At 38.2% G+C, this 14953-nt stretch overlaps 1 protein-coding gene across 1 annotated transcript; it reads left to right on the forward strand.

The window, feature by feature from the left end:
- The first annotated feature begins 7787 nt into the window (after window positions 1-7787).
- On the forward strand, window positions 7788-13626 carry LOC117491345 (muscarinic acetylcholine receptor M2-like). Its single transcript, XM_034141268.1, has 4 exons — window positions 7788-7842; window positions 11511-11734; window positions 11933-12796; window positions 13137-13626. The coding sequence occupies exons 2-4, from the start codon at window positions 11564-11566 to the stop codon at window positions 13446-13448; spliced, it is 1347 nt and encodes a 448-aa protein (XP_033997159.1). The 5' UTR covers window positions 7788-7842; window positions 11511-11563; the 3' UTR covers window positions 13449-13626.
- Window positions 13627-14953: the final 1327 nt, after the last annotated feature.

Genomic DNA, 14953 nt, shown 5'->3' on the forward strand with positions numbered 1-14953 from the left:
TTATCAAAGCTGGTAAAGATGCAACTAGTTTTAATGACTTTTTATACTGCAGGGTAGCTTGTGAATTTATTCTAGGTGTAACTAAAGTCTTATTTATATTTCACATTATTCATCCAAATCTGCAAAGAAATTAAAGGTATTAAATGTAGTGGAGTAAAAGTACACTCTTTACCTCTGAATTGTAGTGGTAAAAGTACAAAGTAGCAACAAATTGAAAAACTCAAGTAAAGTAAAAGTCTCCCAAAATTATACTTAAGTACAGTACTTGAGTAAATGTACTTAGTTACTTTACACCACTGGATACCATTTAATACAAGACAATACTAGAGAAACCAAGGAAGTTTGATCAGAATATAACAAATATGTATTTTTCAGATGTCATAAAAGAAAACAACACTTTAAGTAATTATATTGACAAACTTTGACTAAAATAATGGCAATTTCTTCAAAATATTAGTTATTAGGCCAAATTATTAACCCTAACTCTTAAGTAATTAATTTGAGATACCAACTCAATATTTCAAGAAAGTTTGTCATCATGCTGATTTACAGGATGTGTTTATCTTCTTATCAAAAGGCAACATTTATTGTTTATTTTTTACTGCTTGAAAAAACTGGCTTCTGTAAATATGTTTGTAAAGTCAAACATTTGAGATGATTGAAATACTGGAACATTTACATTTTCAAAAAATGACAAAATCGTGACTTTTCATAATTGGTTTAGTAGACTATACTATATTTGATTTCATTTTTCGAATTTTGACTTCCTTACAGAAAAGTCTGACCTACTATTTCATAATGTTAACTTTTATTTATTAAGTAAGCATTAATTTTATATTACATTTACATTTATTATAAATCTTGAATTAATAGCTCAAAACATAAATGCTTTATTGTAGAATGTCATCAATTTGACAATATACAAGTAACATTATTTATAACCTGCTTAGCCTTTTCATCTTCTCTTTCTCTGGTTTGGCTTCCATGGATATCTGTTATAAAGACCAGTTTTTATTATTATATCAGGTTTTACAAATAACAGTTCTACCATGTGTTATTGCTGTTCTGTTGAACATTTTGGGAGTGCAGACAACCAGGCGACACGACAAGCAAATCAGCTTCAATAACATTGTGCCACATGTTTGTTTTGTATGCGTGTGCAACCCATGAATAGGAGTGCGGAGATGAACATAATGCATACCTCATCCGTGCTGTCAGTGCTGATTTGCATCAAAAGCCTCTGTCATGAGATGCCAATGCTCCTTAGCATGTTTGCATGTGCAGCCCAGATATGTATTGCACAAACAGACACTTTGAGTGTTGAAAGCAAAAGCTATTCTTTAAACAGAATAAATGTGTGTGATTTACACAACACTTTGAAGTCTTTCTCACCTCTTCTCTGAGTTTTAATGAACATTTCATGAATATGTTGTATCATTATGTTAATACTGTACTTTAAATGTTTCTGTCATTCTAACTATAAGAATATGTTGAATTAAATACATATTGTTTTCTTCAGAACAGGGTATAAACAAACCACCCCCAAAATTGGTTCCATTAATAGTTTCTGTGCTGGGGAAGGTCTGCTGTCCTGCGCCTGTCAGGTGATGAAAGAACAAACAATGGTTACACCCTGTGGTTAGGCTTTCTCCATCACCACATCCAGAAATTCAAATGACCGGCAGATGATTGTGTGATTTAGTCCTAAAGCACCTTAAATCTCTACTGAAATATTTCAAGATATGAGAACTGCCCCACATAATGTGATTGTACATGAGAATGTTAAAATAATAAAACTATATATCCATTATGGTTATTTTAGGCATCTCACTTATCTCATTAGATCTCAATTATCTGAACTGACTGTATGATTATCCATAGTCACAAAAATGTTTGATTATTAAACTTGGAATATTACAAAGTTGATCTTGTAACGATCAGAATTAGTTTGACCTCCAATGAACCATCATATTCTCCATGGTTTTATGAATAAACAGCATGGCAAATGGTTTTGATGTGGTCAAAATTCATCTCCTCACTTTACATGTGATTTCCATTGCAGATGGCCTGCATCATGCAAACTAGCGCCATATTTCCCCCCGATCCGCTCTAAGTGAACATGGAAAGATTTTCCTGTGCATGGGCAACACTTGAGCAGGAGAGGCCACCAGGTCAACACAACAGAACCCTGATTCCAATAATCATCGTGAGGTTTTCGTTAAGAGGGGTTTGTATTAGTGTTGCCATGCCACGGCACCACCAAGCAACAGGAAATATTTTCACTCTTTCAAGAGACTCATGAGTGTGAGATGAATGGTGAAACGAAAGAGCAGCATGTCAGCAATATGAAGCTCGTTATGTTCCACAGAGATCCAGGCCTCCAAGTGGGACCTATTATCATGTACGTGCGTGTGTGTGCGTGTGTGTGTTATACAGGATGCTGAACAGATAGCTGCAAATCGTTTGTTTGCTATTGTTTAAACATCAGTCAATTAATTATTTGAGATTTTAATCATCACAGATAACTCTATATTTAAAAGATCAATTATTGACAGATACTCAGAGATGCCTAGTTTTTTTAACCTTTTTTAAAGGTCACCTTTTATGCAAAATCCACTTTTTCAAGTCTTTTATACATAAACATGTGTCCCCTCTGTGTAAAGAGATTCTGAAAGTTTCAGTTAAAAAGATTCGCTCACTTTTTGTCCTGATCAATTTATATAAAAACCTGTCTGAAAATGAGCTGATCAGATGTCGGCCACTTTATGATGTCATAACGATCTTTTAGCTTGTGTAACCATTAGCCAATAACCAACCAAGGTAACACCCCCCCCCCCCCCCCCCCCCCCCACCTTATCACCTGAATCTCCTCATAGAGCACCATTGTGTTCTTTTTAACCAAATATCTCTCAGAGGGGCGTGGGGAGTGGCTCCTTATTTTCATCTAAAGTAACAGACAGAGAATCAGCACTTTATAAACAGGGCTGAAACAGAGGGGATTATGGGATGCTACAATGCATGATCTGCTTGGTATTTGGAGCCAAACACTTCAGAGACATGTTTTGTACATATCTGAGACCTATAATATATTGATGAAAAACAGTATAATAGGGGACCTTTAAGCATTATAAAATATAAATAAATGAATAAACAGTACATTGTGTTGGTGATCATCTTTGGACCGCTTTAAAGTACCTCTTAAACTAATGTGTCTACCAGTTTGTGTACTTTCAAGGAAAATGTTACTTATATGATTTTCATTCATTTAGTGTTTTTGTTTTCTGTTACATATAATTCTGAAGTCAAGTTGTTTAAGGTATGTCTTATAACTATGCTGTCTAAATAGACTAAACATGTTTTACTTCAAAAGATCAATAATCAGAATTATTCAAGGATATAAAGACAGAATATTGACTCTGGTAACATCAGCTGTGTGTGAACACATAGAAATGTCTCAGGGGAGGTCAGAGTCACCCACCAGGAGTCAGCAACAAACGGAAAAGGATCAAGGAGGATATTCATCAAATATACTTGAAGCGATAGACCATCCTTTAAAAGAGACACAAACCTACCTCCCCCTTTATATTTATAATGATTAAGCCCCATCAGGTGACATAATGCCGACACAGACATCTCTATGACAACCGAGCAAACTTCATCAGCCGATGGAAAGAGATGCTATGAAAGCGTCAGAAAAGCCTAACCTCTCAGACTTTGTTAATAAAGAGATTAAATGGAAATACATTCTCAACCTGTTCTATTTATTTAGATTAGAGAGATTCTGACTTTATCATGCTTTATAGCCCTGAGACTATAGCCCCGTGCACTTATGTGATAAGGGACTTGAAGCATGATGGTTAGATCACTTCCAGTTTAAATATTTGGTTAAATAGTTACATTTTTTACATTCAATTCTAGTTTTCACGTTTAGCCAGTTGCAAGCGAATATTTGTGTTTGTTTTCCCTTTAGAATAACAAGGTGAATGACAAAGGCTTTGACAGTTGTCTGTTAAGAAGAGACTGCACATTTTGAAGAGAGAAGAGGACCATGTCAGTCCTCCAGGTGGCAGCAGAGTCATGAGGCAATCAATCAGAAACCCCACCAGTGGCTGAAGAAAGGATTTTTAATGGGACCTTAAAGTAAAAAGATGATTGCTTTTATATGTGTTCACATGTGATCTGATCAATGGTTATGTGACATTTGTCTATACATTAAATAATTCCGTATGAGCCCCTTAGAATGTGTGTCACTGGATCATCAGAAAGATCAAATGATTTAGTCCTTAAAGGGGTACTCAATTGATTTAGTACACATTAATTCAGTTTATTCATCAGTACTTGGACTGTGAGAACAGTTATATATGTATATCTTTTTCATAGAAGAGTATTTGTTTGACCACCTATAGTCGGAACCAAAAGTCAGGCTATTTTGGCTCTTTTAAGTACCCAAACGTAATGGAAATGCAATACTAAGTTGCTTGAGTAATTCTTTAACACAAACTGTTATCATAAGAGCAACATTTGTGGAGCTAAATGTGTTGATTAAAAACATGCTCAATAAAACACAGTGCCCTTTTACCATTATAAGTTAGTTTACTACCTGCTAAAACGTTATCTTTAAAACGTTTTTTTATTGTGTCTTCACTCTTCAGGTAGGAAATAAGTCAACTGTCTGGCTGTAGAGGAAACAATAGCTGTGTGTCGCTCAACATCACCATTCATATGGAGACAACACTATATTCTTCTGTGAATCTATAGGAAAAGATAGGTATGGAGTGTAGTCATAATTAGCTTTAGCCCAGTGTTGACTGCTTTTACTATTCTCATTAGAAAATAATATTCTGCCCACTGTGCGATTAACACATTTTTAAACCTGTTTTCACTCACCTTTAAAAGCACCTTTTAAATAAAGATGGTAGCCGGATGACAAAATGTCCGTGTTCATTTTCTATAACATAAATCAAAATACAATTGTTTGTAATCAGCTTTAGTTGTATGCATTTATGTAACTTGGTATCATTTTATGTTTTTAAACAGAGTAACATCCTTAAAACAGATCAAGGATAAATCTTGGGTTGACAGTGTATCTTTTGTCTTGCAGAAGAGAGAATTGTTTTTCATCTACAGTATATGGTTCTAACAGTGTCTGACGACTTTTGGGTTTTCAGGTGTCATTATTTTTCTCAAGAATACAGATATGCAGCTCTGTGACTGGAATCCATGGTATGTACAGGTAATATCAGTGCCAGTAGTAACTGTTCATGAACACAATCATGATTTAAGATCTTTGATGCGTCTTCAGAACAGGAGTCACGATTTGTATGTCACGATTAGCTTCAGGCCCAGAGAAGAGTTACAGTAAATGTCTGTGTCAAACACATTATCCTATTAGCACATGATGTAGTTTATAATTGTGTGAGCAAAGAAAATCATGCAGTGTGACGTTTAGGTTTTCTGAATTCCACCTCTTTGTTGACAACCTTATGCACCAGTGAATTTCAGAAATGTGATGCTGCCTTGTGTTAGATGGGCATTGTGTGTGGGCCCTTCTCCATTCAAACATCTGCTCGGGCTCTAACTAGATGACCTCATTTCCCTGCAGCCCTAAGGCTTCATTTCATATAGTGAGGAGGATAGAGCTTCATTGTGAGCTGCTTTTTATGTTGTATTCCTCGAGTGCATAGAGTGGTGGATGGCAACTTTTGAATATAGTGTTCCCCTCACTCTGAAGACATTAACAGATTCATATAATTTATCATGGACTTATGCTTTGAGAGTTTAACTAACATGGACAAGAAACAGAGAAGGTTTGCAAATGTGTGGATAAAAAGGAATGATGATGAGAGAGGCGAGGGGAAGTGTGCAAGGGGTGATGGCTTTTATCAGTTGCTTTCCAATAACACAATATATACCCTGCAGCAGTGCATCTCTATGGTTTCTGTCTGCCCTCCTTTTAACCCGGTACACTACTATTTGTGCCCATTAACGTGTGAGACAGTAAGTGTTTTTTTAACATCATTCAGCTTGCCTGTAAGACCACAGAGGGAAAACATCGGACTCAACACAACTAAAGATTTAATTACCTTTAATCAGCCATTTAAGGTGCTTGCGAGAAAGCTTTTAAGTGATCTCACCATACAACGACTGCAACACCCTCACAGAGAACACATTCAATGTTGGGTTTTAGCACAAAGACTGCAAATAAAGGCCTAGCTCCATATAAAGGTGACACATTCCAGTGACCAACATCTATTAAGTTCAGAAAATGAACATGTAATATCTCAGAAGTGGTCAACATCAGAATTATGTCCCACAATATGGCTGTGTTAGAAATCTATCCCTATTTACAGAAATAATATGTGTCCTTGGACAAGACACTTCACCTGAACTTGCTCCTGTGGGTATTGTCCACAGTAGATGACCATTACATGTATGTATGATCTCTATGTGTAATGTGTATTTGTAAAGCGCTATATAATAATATAATAAATATAAGGATTATTATTATTATTATTAATAACTCTTTATAAGAATTAGTGTATTTGACAAAATATCCAACAATCCCTTTAACTAATTTGCAATTCATGTACCTAAATACCAGAGCCTAATTCAACCTTTTTTAATGTCTGTGTTATCATGCATCATCACGGTAAGAAATAGAGCTAAAATGTATTTTCTCTCTTTAATATATTCAGACTACAAATAATAAGACATGCCAGATTGTTTTTTTAATTGGAGGAGAGCTTCAGGGAAACAGGAAACACAACATACATGTGGAGACACACAGTAAAGTCATATTGATTGTGTTCATGATAAATCGTCAAACGATCGAGAGAAGCTCATCCATTAATGCACCAACACGTTTTTCTATCACATGAATGAGATAATATCTGTTTGATATGAAATCAAAGCGATAACACGGAATGTAAAATGTGCAGAAGTCTTACACAGTTTACATTTCATCCAATCAATTGAACTATTAGACCGAAGTTGATCTGATTAGTGCGTCATTAGTCTGGACCAAGATGAGCTCAATTAATCATGTTGTCTTTTCTCATATCAGATCATCAGGACTTTGCGGTGGCACACTCCCTGTTTTATTTGCAATATTGTTTCATGGAGAGGGACCATTATTCTTTAGGGTAATTCCATCAAAGTAAGGTCATCCACCAACTGGGGCACACTGCGTCACAAGTTTGGTTAAAAGGTCAAAACAACTGAGTCTTAAAGGTTAACGTCCTACAGCAAAATAACAGTGCGACCCTCTTTTGTCCTCATTTTAATAGTGCTTTACCATTTTATTTAATGTCACAGCCACTCAGACCTATTCACATCATCGCCCTCAGCGCTTGTAACGGAGGATAATATGGTGTGTTTGTGCTATAGAGACCAGTGCTTTCCATGGTCCTGAAACAAACATCTCCTCCATCTCTGTCTGAATCCGTCTCTCCTTTATTAAAATGTGCAACCCTGGCTTAAGGGATACATCACATCTAATAGCCCCCCCTTAACCCCTCCCTGCTGCCAGTCTCTCTTTTTGTCTCTCTCTATAACACTCACACACAAACACACACACACACACACACACACACACACACACACACACACACACACACACACACACACACACACACACACACACACACACACACACACACACACACACACACACACACACACACACACACACACACACACACACACACACTGGTTCTTGTCAAAGGCGGAGCGACATCAGTGCTGGGTTACTCTTTGCTTCTCTCTCTGCTCCAGTGTCGTCAGAGGTGAGACTAACATGGACCAAACTAAAACATCTCCTCCATGCCAATCCCAGCAGACACGGTAAGATAACATTTCTCTGTGGATCTTCCAAACTGCTGCAAACCAGGACACTTGACTTACACCACAGCTACTTTGATAAATGTTTAATATCTTTACGTAAAGCCAGAAACTCTTTTTCCTCTTGCTTTCTTTTGCTGCAAATAAGAAAGATGAATTTAGATTTCAGGAATACAATGATAATTCAAATTATATTTAATGTTCTACTCCACATGCGGTCTCAGGTTCTAGTATTTAAGGCTTGAACTGGAAAACGTTTTATTGTTCATTAAAGGCTGCTTTACAAATGTTGATCATCATTTCTGTGCTGAAAGGTTTCTATCAGCCATCAGCATCAGATCTGGGTCTGGATTCCCCAGTCTCCGTGCTGCCGAGGAATCCCCCCGGTTACACATGTTTGTGTGTAAGAGATTAGATTTCAAACAGGCAGCTTCTCCATGTAAACTGCAGGCCTACAAGATGACATCAAGTTATTCAATCTTTGCTCATTAACTCTCTTACTCATGTCCCCTGAGATGGAGTCCCTCGGTCGCCTCTCTTCTGTTCAAAATAAAAGTCGTTTTATCTTCTTGTTCCTCTTTGTGTCATCTCCTCTGTACCTTGTGGTTTAATTTTGTTGTTGTTGTCCTTTACACCCTGGTCACGCTTTTGTATTCAGCTATTTTTATATTTTTTCTGTCCTTTTTTTCTGGCTCCATTGCAGTGCTGCGTTGAATATTGAGTGGTTTTCTCTTCTCTCCGTTACACTGCCGTGCGAGTCCAAAACTCAGGCTGATGTGAAATTTCCCACTTTTCAGATTCAGCACACACTTCTCTGAGATCACAACAAACTTGTGTGGCAAACCTATTAACAGTTACTTGTGCAATTACATCAGAAACCGTTGCTTCAAAATACTGAAAAACCTTTTGAAATCTGTTAAATGTTACTGTAACAATTAAAGCAATGTGCGATTTAAAACAATCGCTCAGTCTAAGTACTGTATTTGTTTAAGTCCATTTATCTGATATGCATTGATACATAGTATTCACAATCTTTGCAGTTCCTTGTTGTAAACAAATAAAGACATTTATGAGATAGAAATCACTTTTCAATTAAATCATTAAATGTTGAAACACTTTGATCCTGCAGTCGTTAAACCGTCCTTTTTATGAAACTGTGTACTCTATGTAACGTCCGCTCTCGGCTCTGCAAACAAGCCTCTTGTTTCACCATCTCACCTGACGTCGGCTGTTTCGTATGTATCCTTCATGATATCAAAGACAGTACATACTTTTTAAAGCCGTGCTCACCCAGCTAGATGAGCACTACTGTAATCTAGAAGCATATTACCGGTACAGCTGTTGCAGGCAGCATCTGCTGGATCTAATTACCACGTTTCTGTGCCTGTCAAAGAAATACTGTTTGCCTCCGTGACTCTGTCCAGTAGCCCTGGATTACAATTAGGGAGGTTTAGAAATGTTGGTCTTATTAGTATGGACCAACCAATGCCACATCACATGGTAACTACAGTTTGTAGTTTTGCACAGTTTGAAATTACAGTTTATTTTGTGGTCCAAATGTTCATTGCAAACTGGTGCAGCAAGGCACTTATAGTACAGCAACATATAAGAAAAAGACAATTTATAGTGGTGGGAACTACTAGAGGCCCAATGATACGATATTATTAAAAAAAAAAAAAAAAGTCAATATTGCAATCATATTTATTTCGATTTACTACCTTTTTTTTCTGTGTTAATAATAATGCAGTTTGTCTAAACAAATTGGCACATTTCTGATTTATTCCTCCAATGTCGTTGACCAACCTTCTGTCAACCCTACTGTAGCAAAAAAAACTCTATCTAGTGGACCGAAAAGGTATTATTATTAACACAGTATTGTAATTGGTTATTTTATTTAATAGGATCAAGGAATTGCATTTTCTTACTCTAACTTCTCTAGAGACACATTTTATGTCAGTCGTTAGTGCTAAATGACTTACTGCCACCATAACTTTAAGCAAGAAACAAGTCTTAATCCTCAAATGTGGGGACCTGAGTTTTGTCCCACAATTCAAAGTGAGTCCCTTTAATATGACGAGATTTATGCAAGTGCAAATGCATTTTCTTAAACCTAAGAGTAACTTTCAACTAACCCTGATATTTACATTATTACAAATATTATACTGTTTCCCTAAATCTTCAGACTCATAACTTTAAGGCTGAAAAATATAGTTGAACTAAATAAACGCGCACAAACACACGTGACACACGCTCACACCAGCTCTTTCTCATTTGCTACAGAAAAGGCCCAGAATGGGTCTTTGATGAGTAGGTGATGTGGTTAGAGATCCTCTAATGAAGTTTCATCTGGCTGTAAGAGCAGGAAGGAAACATCTCAGGTACAGTACAATGTTATCATGTGGCCTAATGGAGTCACTTACATGGTTTTAGCAGTATGCAAAAACCTTCATGGTCACAACTAAGTGTCTTTACATTGATTTTCTGATCAGAATACATCAGTTAATCACATTGCTATTGTAGATCTATTCCTAATGTTTCTGGGTTTTTGACATAATAGTTCCCATAATGATACTTTACCTTAATTATGGTGTTTTGCTGTCTGTTTGCTTGGCATCGGACGTTTTGAATACACAACCCATTCAAAATACAAATTAACAGGTATCTCCATTCCCATTTAATATGTTGTTATGTGCAGATGCTTTTATCCAGGCACCATGAATGCCTGGATTATCAGTGTGGGGGGCCCCGAGTGTAACTTTGTGTGTACTTTCATTGAAGCAGTATTTTGTAACCCTAATAACAGGTAGTTTCAGAGCCAAGAAAAATGTTTCCCTTTTTTCTCCCACTCAGAAGGCAAGAATTGTTGTTGTTAAACCCTTTTAGGACTCACAGATTCTGCCCCCGCCTGACATTAAAACTGTTGCACCTATTAAGGTTTGTTTGGATCTGTCTCAAATAGCAAACATGAAAGCACAAACAGAATCCAATTTTCAAACCAGGCAAGCAGCTATGATATGACGTGTCTCCTCTATGTCTGCAGGATCCAGATTATTACTTGACATTTTTATATTAAATCTCATGCATGGATTAGATACTCCCAAAGGGCATTTTGTGACTTTCAAGTCCGAATGGGAAATCTACTAAATTAACTCTGATCAAAGTTAATACTTCCAGGTCCCTTAGGGGTGGGGGGAAATGTATACAACAGTATAGTATCTGGATATTTTGGCAATATTGAATCTACACTTTATCATGTTAATGTCTAATATTGCAATTGAATTATAATCAATTATTATTATTTAATAATAAAGAATAGATAATGCCTACAGTATCTGCAAAAAACTATCTGATATCATTAAGTCATCAGCAAGTTGATTATGGAATAACAGCTGATTTACAGATATAATATTACACAAACTGTGCAGATTCCATCTTTCTAAGGTGTTGTTCCTGATATGTGTATGAGGGAGACTGTTGTATATGTAAAACACAGCTGCTGCAGCTTTATTTGCTCACCTGTGTAGCCTTCACACCGTGAGCTCAAAACACTCAAACACCTGCTAAATGTTTACACGCTGAAAGTTACGCATGACTGTGCAGACAGATACAAACATTAAAAAAACAGTTGCAAAAAATAAGCTTAATACTTCATAATGTTTTGTGTTTACCAGATATTGTACAGATATGATTCGAGACTGAGAGAGAAATCCATAAACCAGCCAGTATGGAGACTCTGAATTCCTCCCAAACCACCAACATCAGCAGCGGGGATAACGGCAGCCTCTTCTCTGCAAGCCCGTACTCCACTGTGGAGATTGTACTCATCATCCTGGTGGCCGGATCCCTCAGTCTGTTCACTGTCATCGGAAACATCCTGGTCATGCTCTCTATAAAGGTTTGGGTTTTCTTGTTTTGCTCATTCAAGTTTCAAATGTCCACCTCTGGACACTTTTAAAAGCACAGCCAGATATAGAGATAAGAATACAGCCAGCACATGCAGGGTGGTAATCTAATAGAAAATGAGAACACACACATCACATGGTACCAAAAAAGATTAGCATCTGACAGCCTGCCCCATGTTGTTTCTCTAAAGGTAAACAGGAACCTGCAGACTGTCAACAACTACTTCCTGTTCAGCCTGGCCTGTGCGGACCTCATTATTGGCCTCTGCTCCATGAACCTTTACACCGTCTACATTGTGATTGGCTACTGGCCCCTGGGAGCCGTGGTGTGTGACCTGTGGCTGGCGGTTGATTATGTTGTCAGCAACGCTTCAGTCATGAACCTGCTCATCATCAGTTTCGACCGTTACTTCTGTGTCACCAAGCCGCTCAGCTATCCGGCGCGCCGCAGCACCAAAATGGCGGGTCTGATGATCGCTGCGGCCTGGGTCTTGTCCTTCGTCCTGTGGGCCCCGGCCATTTTGTTCTGGCAGTTCATAGTGGGGGGGAGAACCGTACCGCCAGGTCAGTGCTACATCCAGTTCTTCTCAAACCCTGCAGTGACGTTTGGGACAGCCATCGCAGCTTTTTACCTACCGGTGGCCATCATGATCTACCTCTATTGGCGCATCTCCAAGGCCAGCCGCAGCCGCGTGAAGAGGAACACTAGGAAGCCGTCAGGGGCCAGTCTGGGGGAGGGCCCCTCTCACAGCCAGGAGGACGGATGTCAGAACAACGGCATCACAACAGGAGATGCTCATGGAGAGGCTGAAGATGGGAAGGAGAAGGAAATGCTGCAACAGCAGAATGGAAACGGGCACAGTCATGAAGAAAGAACTGATCAGGCAGACTCCACAGACGACAGGAACCACGCTTCAACGTCTAAAGACACTGCCGTCCCTGCTTCCTCTCAGAAATGTTCAAATGGTGAGAAAAAGACAAACCAAACTCAGCCACCTTCTCCGGAGAACTCCACCGCTGACAGACAAAGTCTGACCGCAAGGACCCTGTTTAAGGTACATTTGATCACTGAGCATGAGTGTGTCCATTAAAATGCATATGACTAAAATGTTTACAGCTCCAGGGTCTAGGTATGGAACTGTTGGTTGCTCCAGCAATTTAGAGCAGACAGAAACATCTCACTTATCGGATTGTCAACAATTTAGTCTCAGGATCTTACTAATGTAAAACACGATTTACGTGAGCCATTACATATATTACCGGACAGCTTTCTTGCAACGTTAGCTAGCAAAATATCACTGCAACCAGAATCAACAACACTGTGTTTCCCCTGTAATTGTAAGTTGCCAAAAAACATGCAATTAAAAAATGATTTCTTCTTTTCCTTTTGTCCAGGTGACAAAGCAGAGTGCTGTGGCAAAGTGGAAAAGGAAGGGCGTTTCTTCCAGGGAGAAAAAGGTGACGCGCACCATTATGGCCATCCTGGTTGCTTTTGTAGCCACATGGACCCCGTACAATGTCATGGTGCTGATCAACACCTTTTGTTCCATCTGCATCCCAAACTCCCTGTGGACCATCGGCTACTGGCTCTGCTACATCAACAGCACCATCAACCCAGCATGCTACGCCCTCTGCAACGCGACCTTCAAAAACACCTTCAAGCACCTGCTCATGTGCCAGTACAAAAACATACGAACAGCACGATGAGGGCCAACAAGCTGACTCATGTTTGTGATAAATCTAGTGAACTGAAATGACACAATAACATTGTTAAAGTATTGAGATGTTCTTATCCATTCTGTGCAATCTGTTTCTATTTAGATTGTAGAACGTATAGATACTGCCATTGAAAGGAACCTGTTTTACATTTTAAATTGTACCACACAACTTTTAATTATTTTAAACACATGTTTTTTGTATTATATATATATATATATGTATTTAAGGAATTCTGGAGGGAATGTGGTGTATTGTAAAAATGTACATTTGAGTGACTTTTGGGGTTTTATATTTTCCTCTTTGCTCCACCAACACAAGCTTGTGCAGTATGTTGTTTAACAAGCAACCTCTTTTTACCCCGACAGTAAAATTGTGGTTAATGTGATGGTTTTGTGACCAAAGCAGATATGTATAAAGTATAGTGTAAGAAGAAGATAATATACTATAGAAAAAGATACTGTTGACATAAATCATTTGGGCAGTAAAAAACTGCCTACATGAACAATCAGTCTGAACGACAGCTGAAAATGTTTGAATGAGTGTATGTTTGAATGAGTGTGTGTGTGTGTGTGTGTGTGTGTGTGTGTGTGTGTGTGTGTGTGTGTGTGTGTGTGTGTGTGTGTGTGTGTGTGTGTGTGTGTGTGTGTGTGTGTGTGTGTGTGTGTGTGTGTGTGTGTGTGCATGCCTTCTGTCTAGACTTGTCATATTAAGATAATGACATCCGTGATCCATGTTGTTGTGAAATGATCCCAACTGTGATAGTGATATCTGTCAATAGCTTCCCCTCTTTCACTTATAAATACATGTTTTACAAAAATAAAAGAGATAATAACAGAAAATGCAGTGTCAGTATTTTTTGTGACACCTTCAATTTAGTTGAGAATTAAAATGGTACAAAGTGTGAGTACATAAAGCCTGATATCTTGGCTCCACCACGACACTTGGGGCCTTCTCATCCTTGGCCATATAACTACCCCTGCTGCGATGCTGCCCGACGGAAGGAACTAGACACTGCACCATAAAAAGAGTGCAGCACTGCAGTAGTGTGTGCCCTGGAGGATATAGGTAAATCCCTGAATGAAAAACAGCGATGCAGTTCAGTGAGTTTGCAAATTCTACGACGGCTGAACTGAAGATGGTTGACAAAGGGCCAGTAACTGGTGCTCAGTCTAAAACAACATCAGAGTGTATATCCGTATCAGGTGTACAGGGAGATGTGTTGCTAGAAAACTTGCTACACTCACAGCAGCATTTGATTATGAAAGTATGTGACACTGTTTTTTCTTGTAACCGTCTGGTTCAGTAAAGTATGTAATCTCTAATGGAGCAAACAGGAGACTAATAGAAACGATAGCCTCATTCTACCCAGTAAGAAGAAGAAGAAGCAGGTGATGAAAGGAAAATGGTTGACAGTTAAGCTTAACACCTACAAGCTTTGCAATTTTTCTAGCATACTCTCACTACTTTTGTCTCTTATGTGACCTCGATCCTAA

Source organism: Trematomus bernacchii, unplaced genomic scaffold (genome assembly GCF_902827165.1).
Source record: "Trematomus bernacchii unplaced genomic scaffold, fTreBer1.1, whole genome shotgun sequence".
Classification (NCBI taxonomy): domain Eukaryota; kingdom Metazoa; phylum Chordata; class Actinopteri; order Perciformes; family Nototheniidae; genus Trematomus; species Trematomus bernacchii.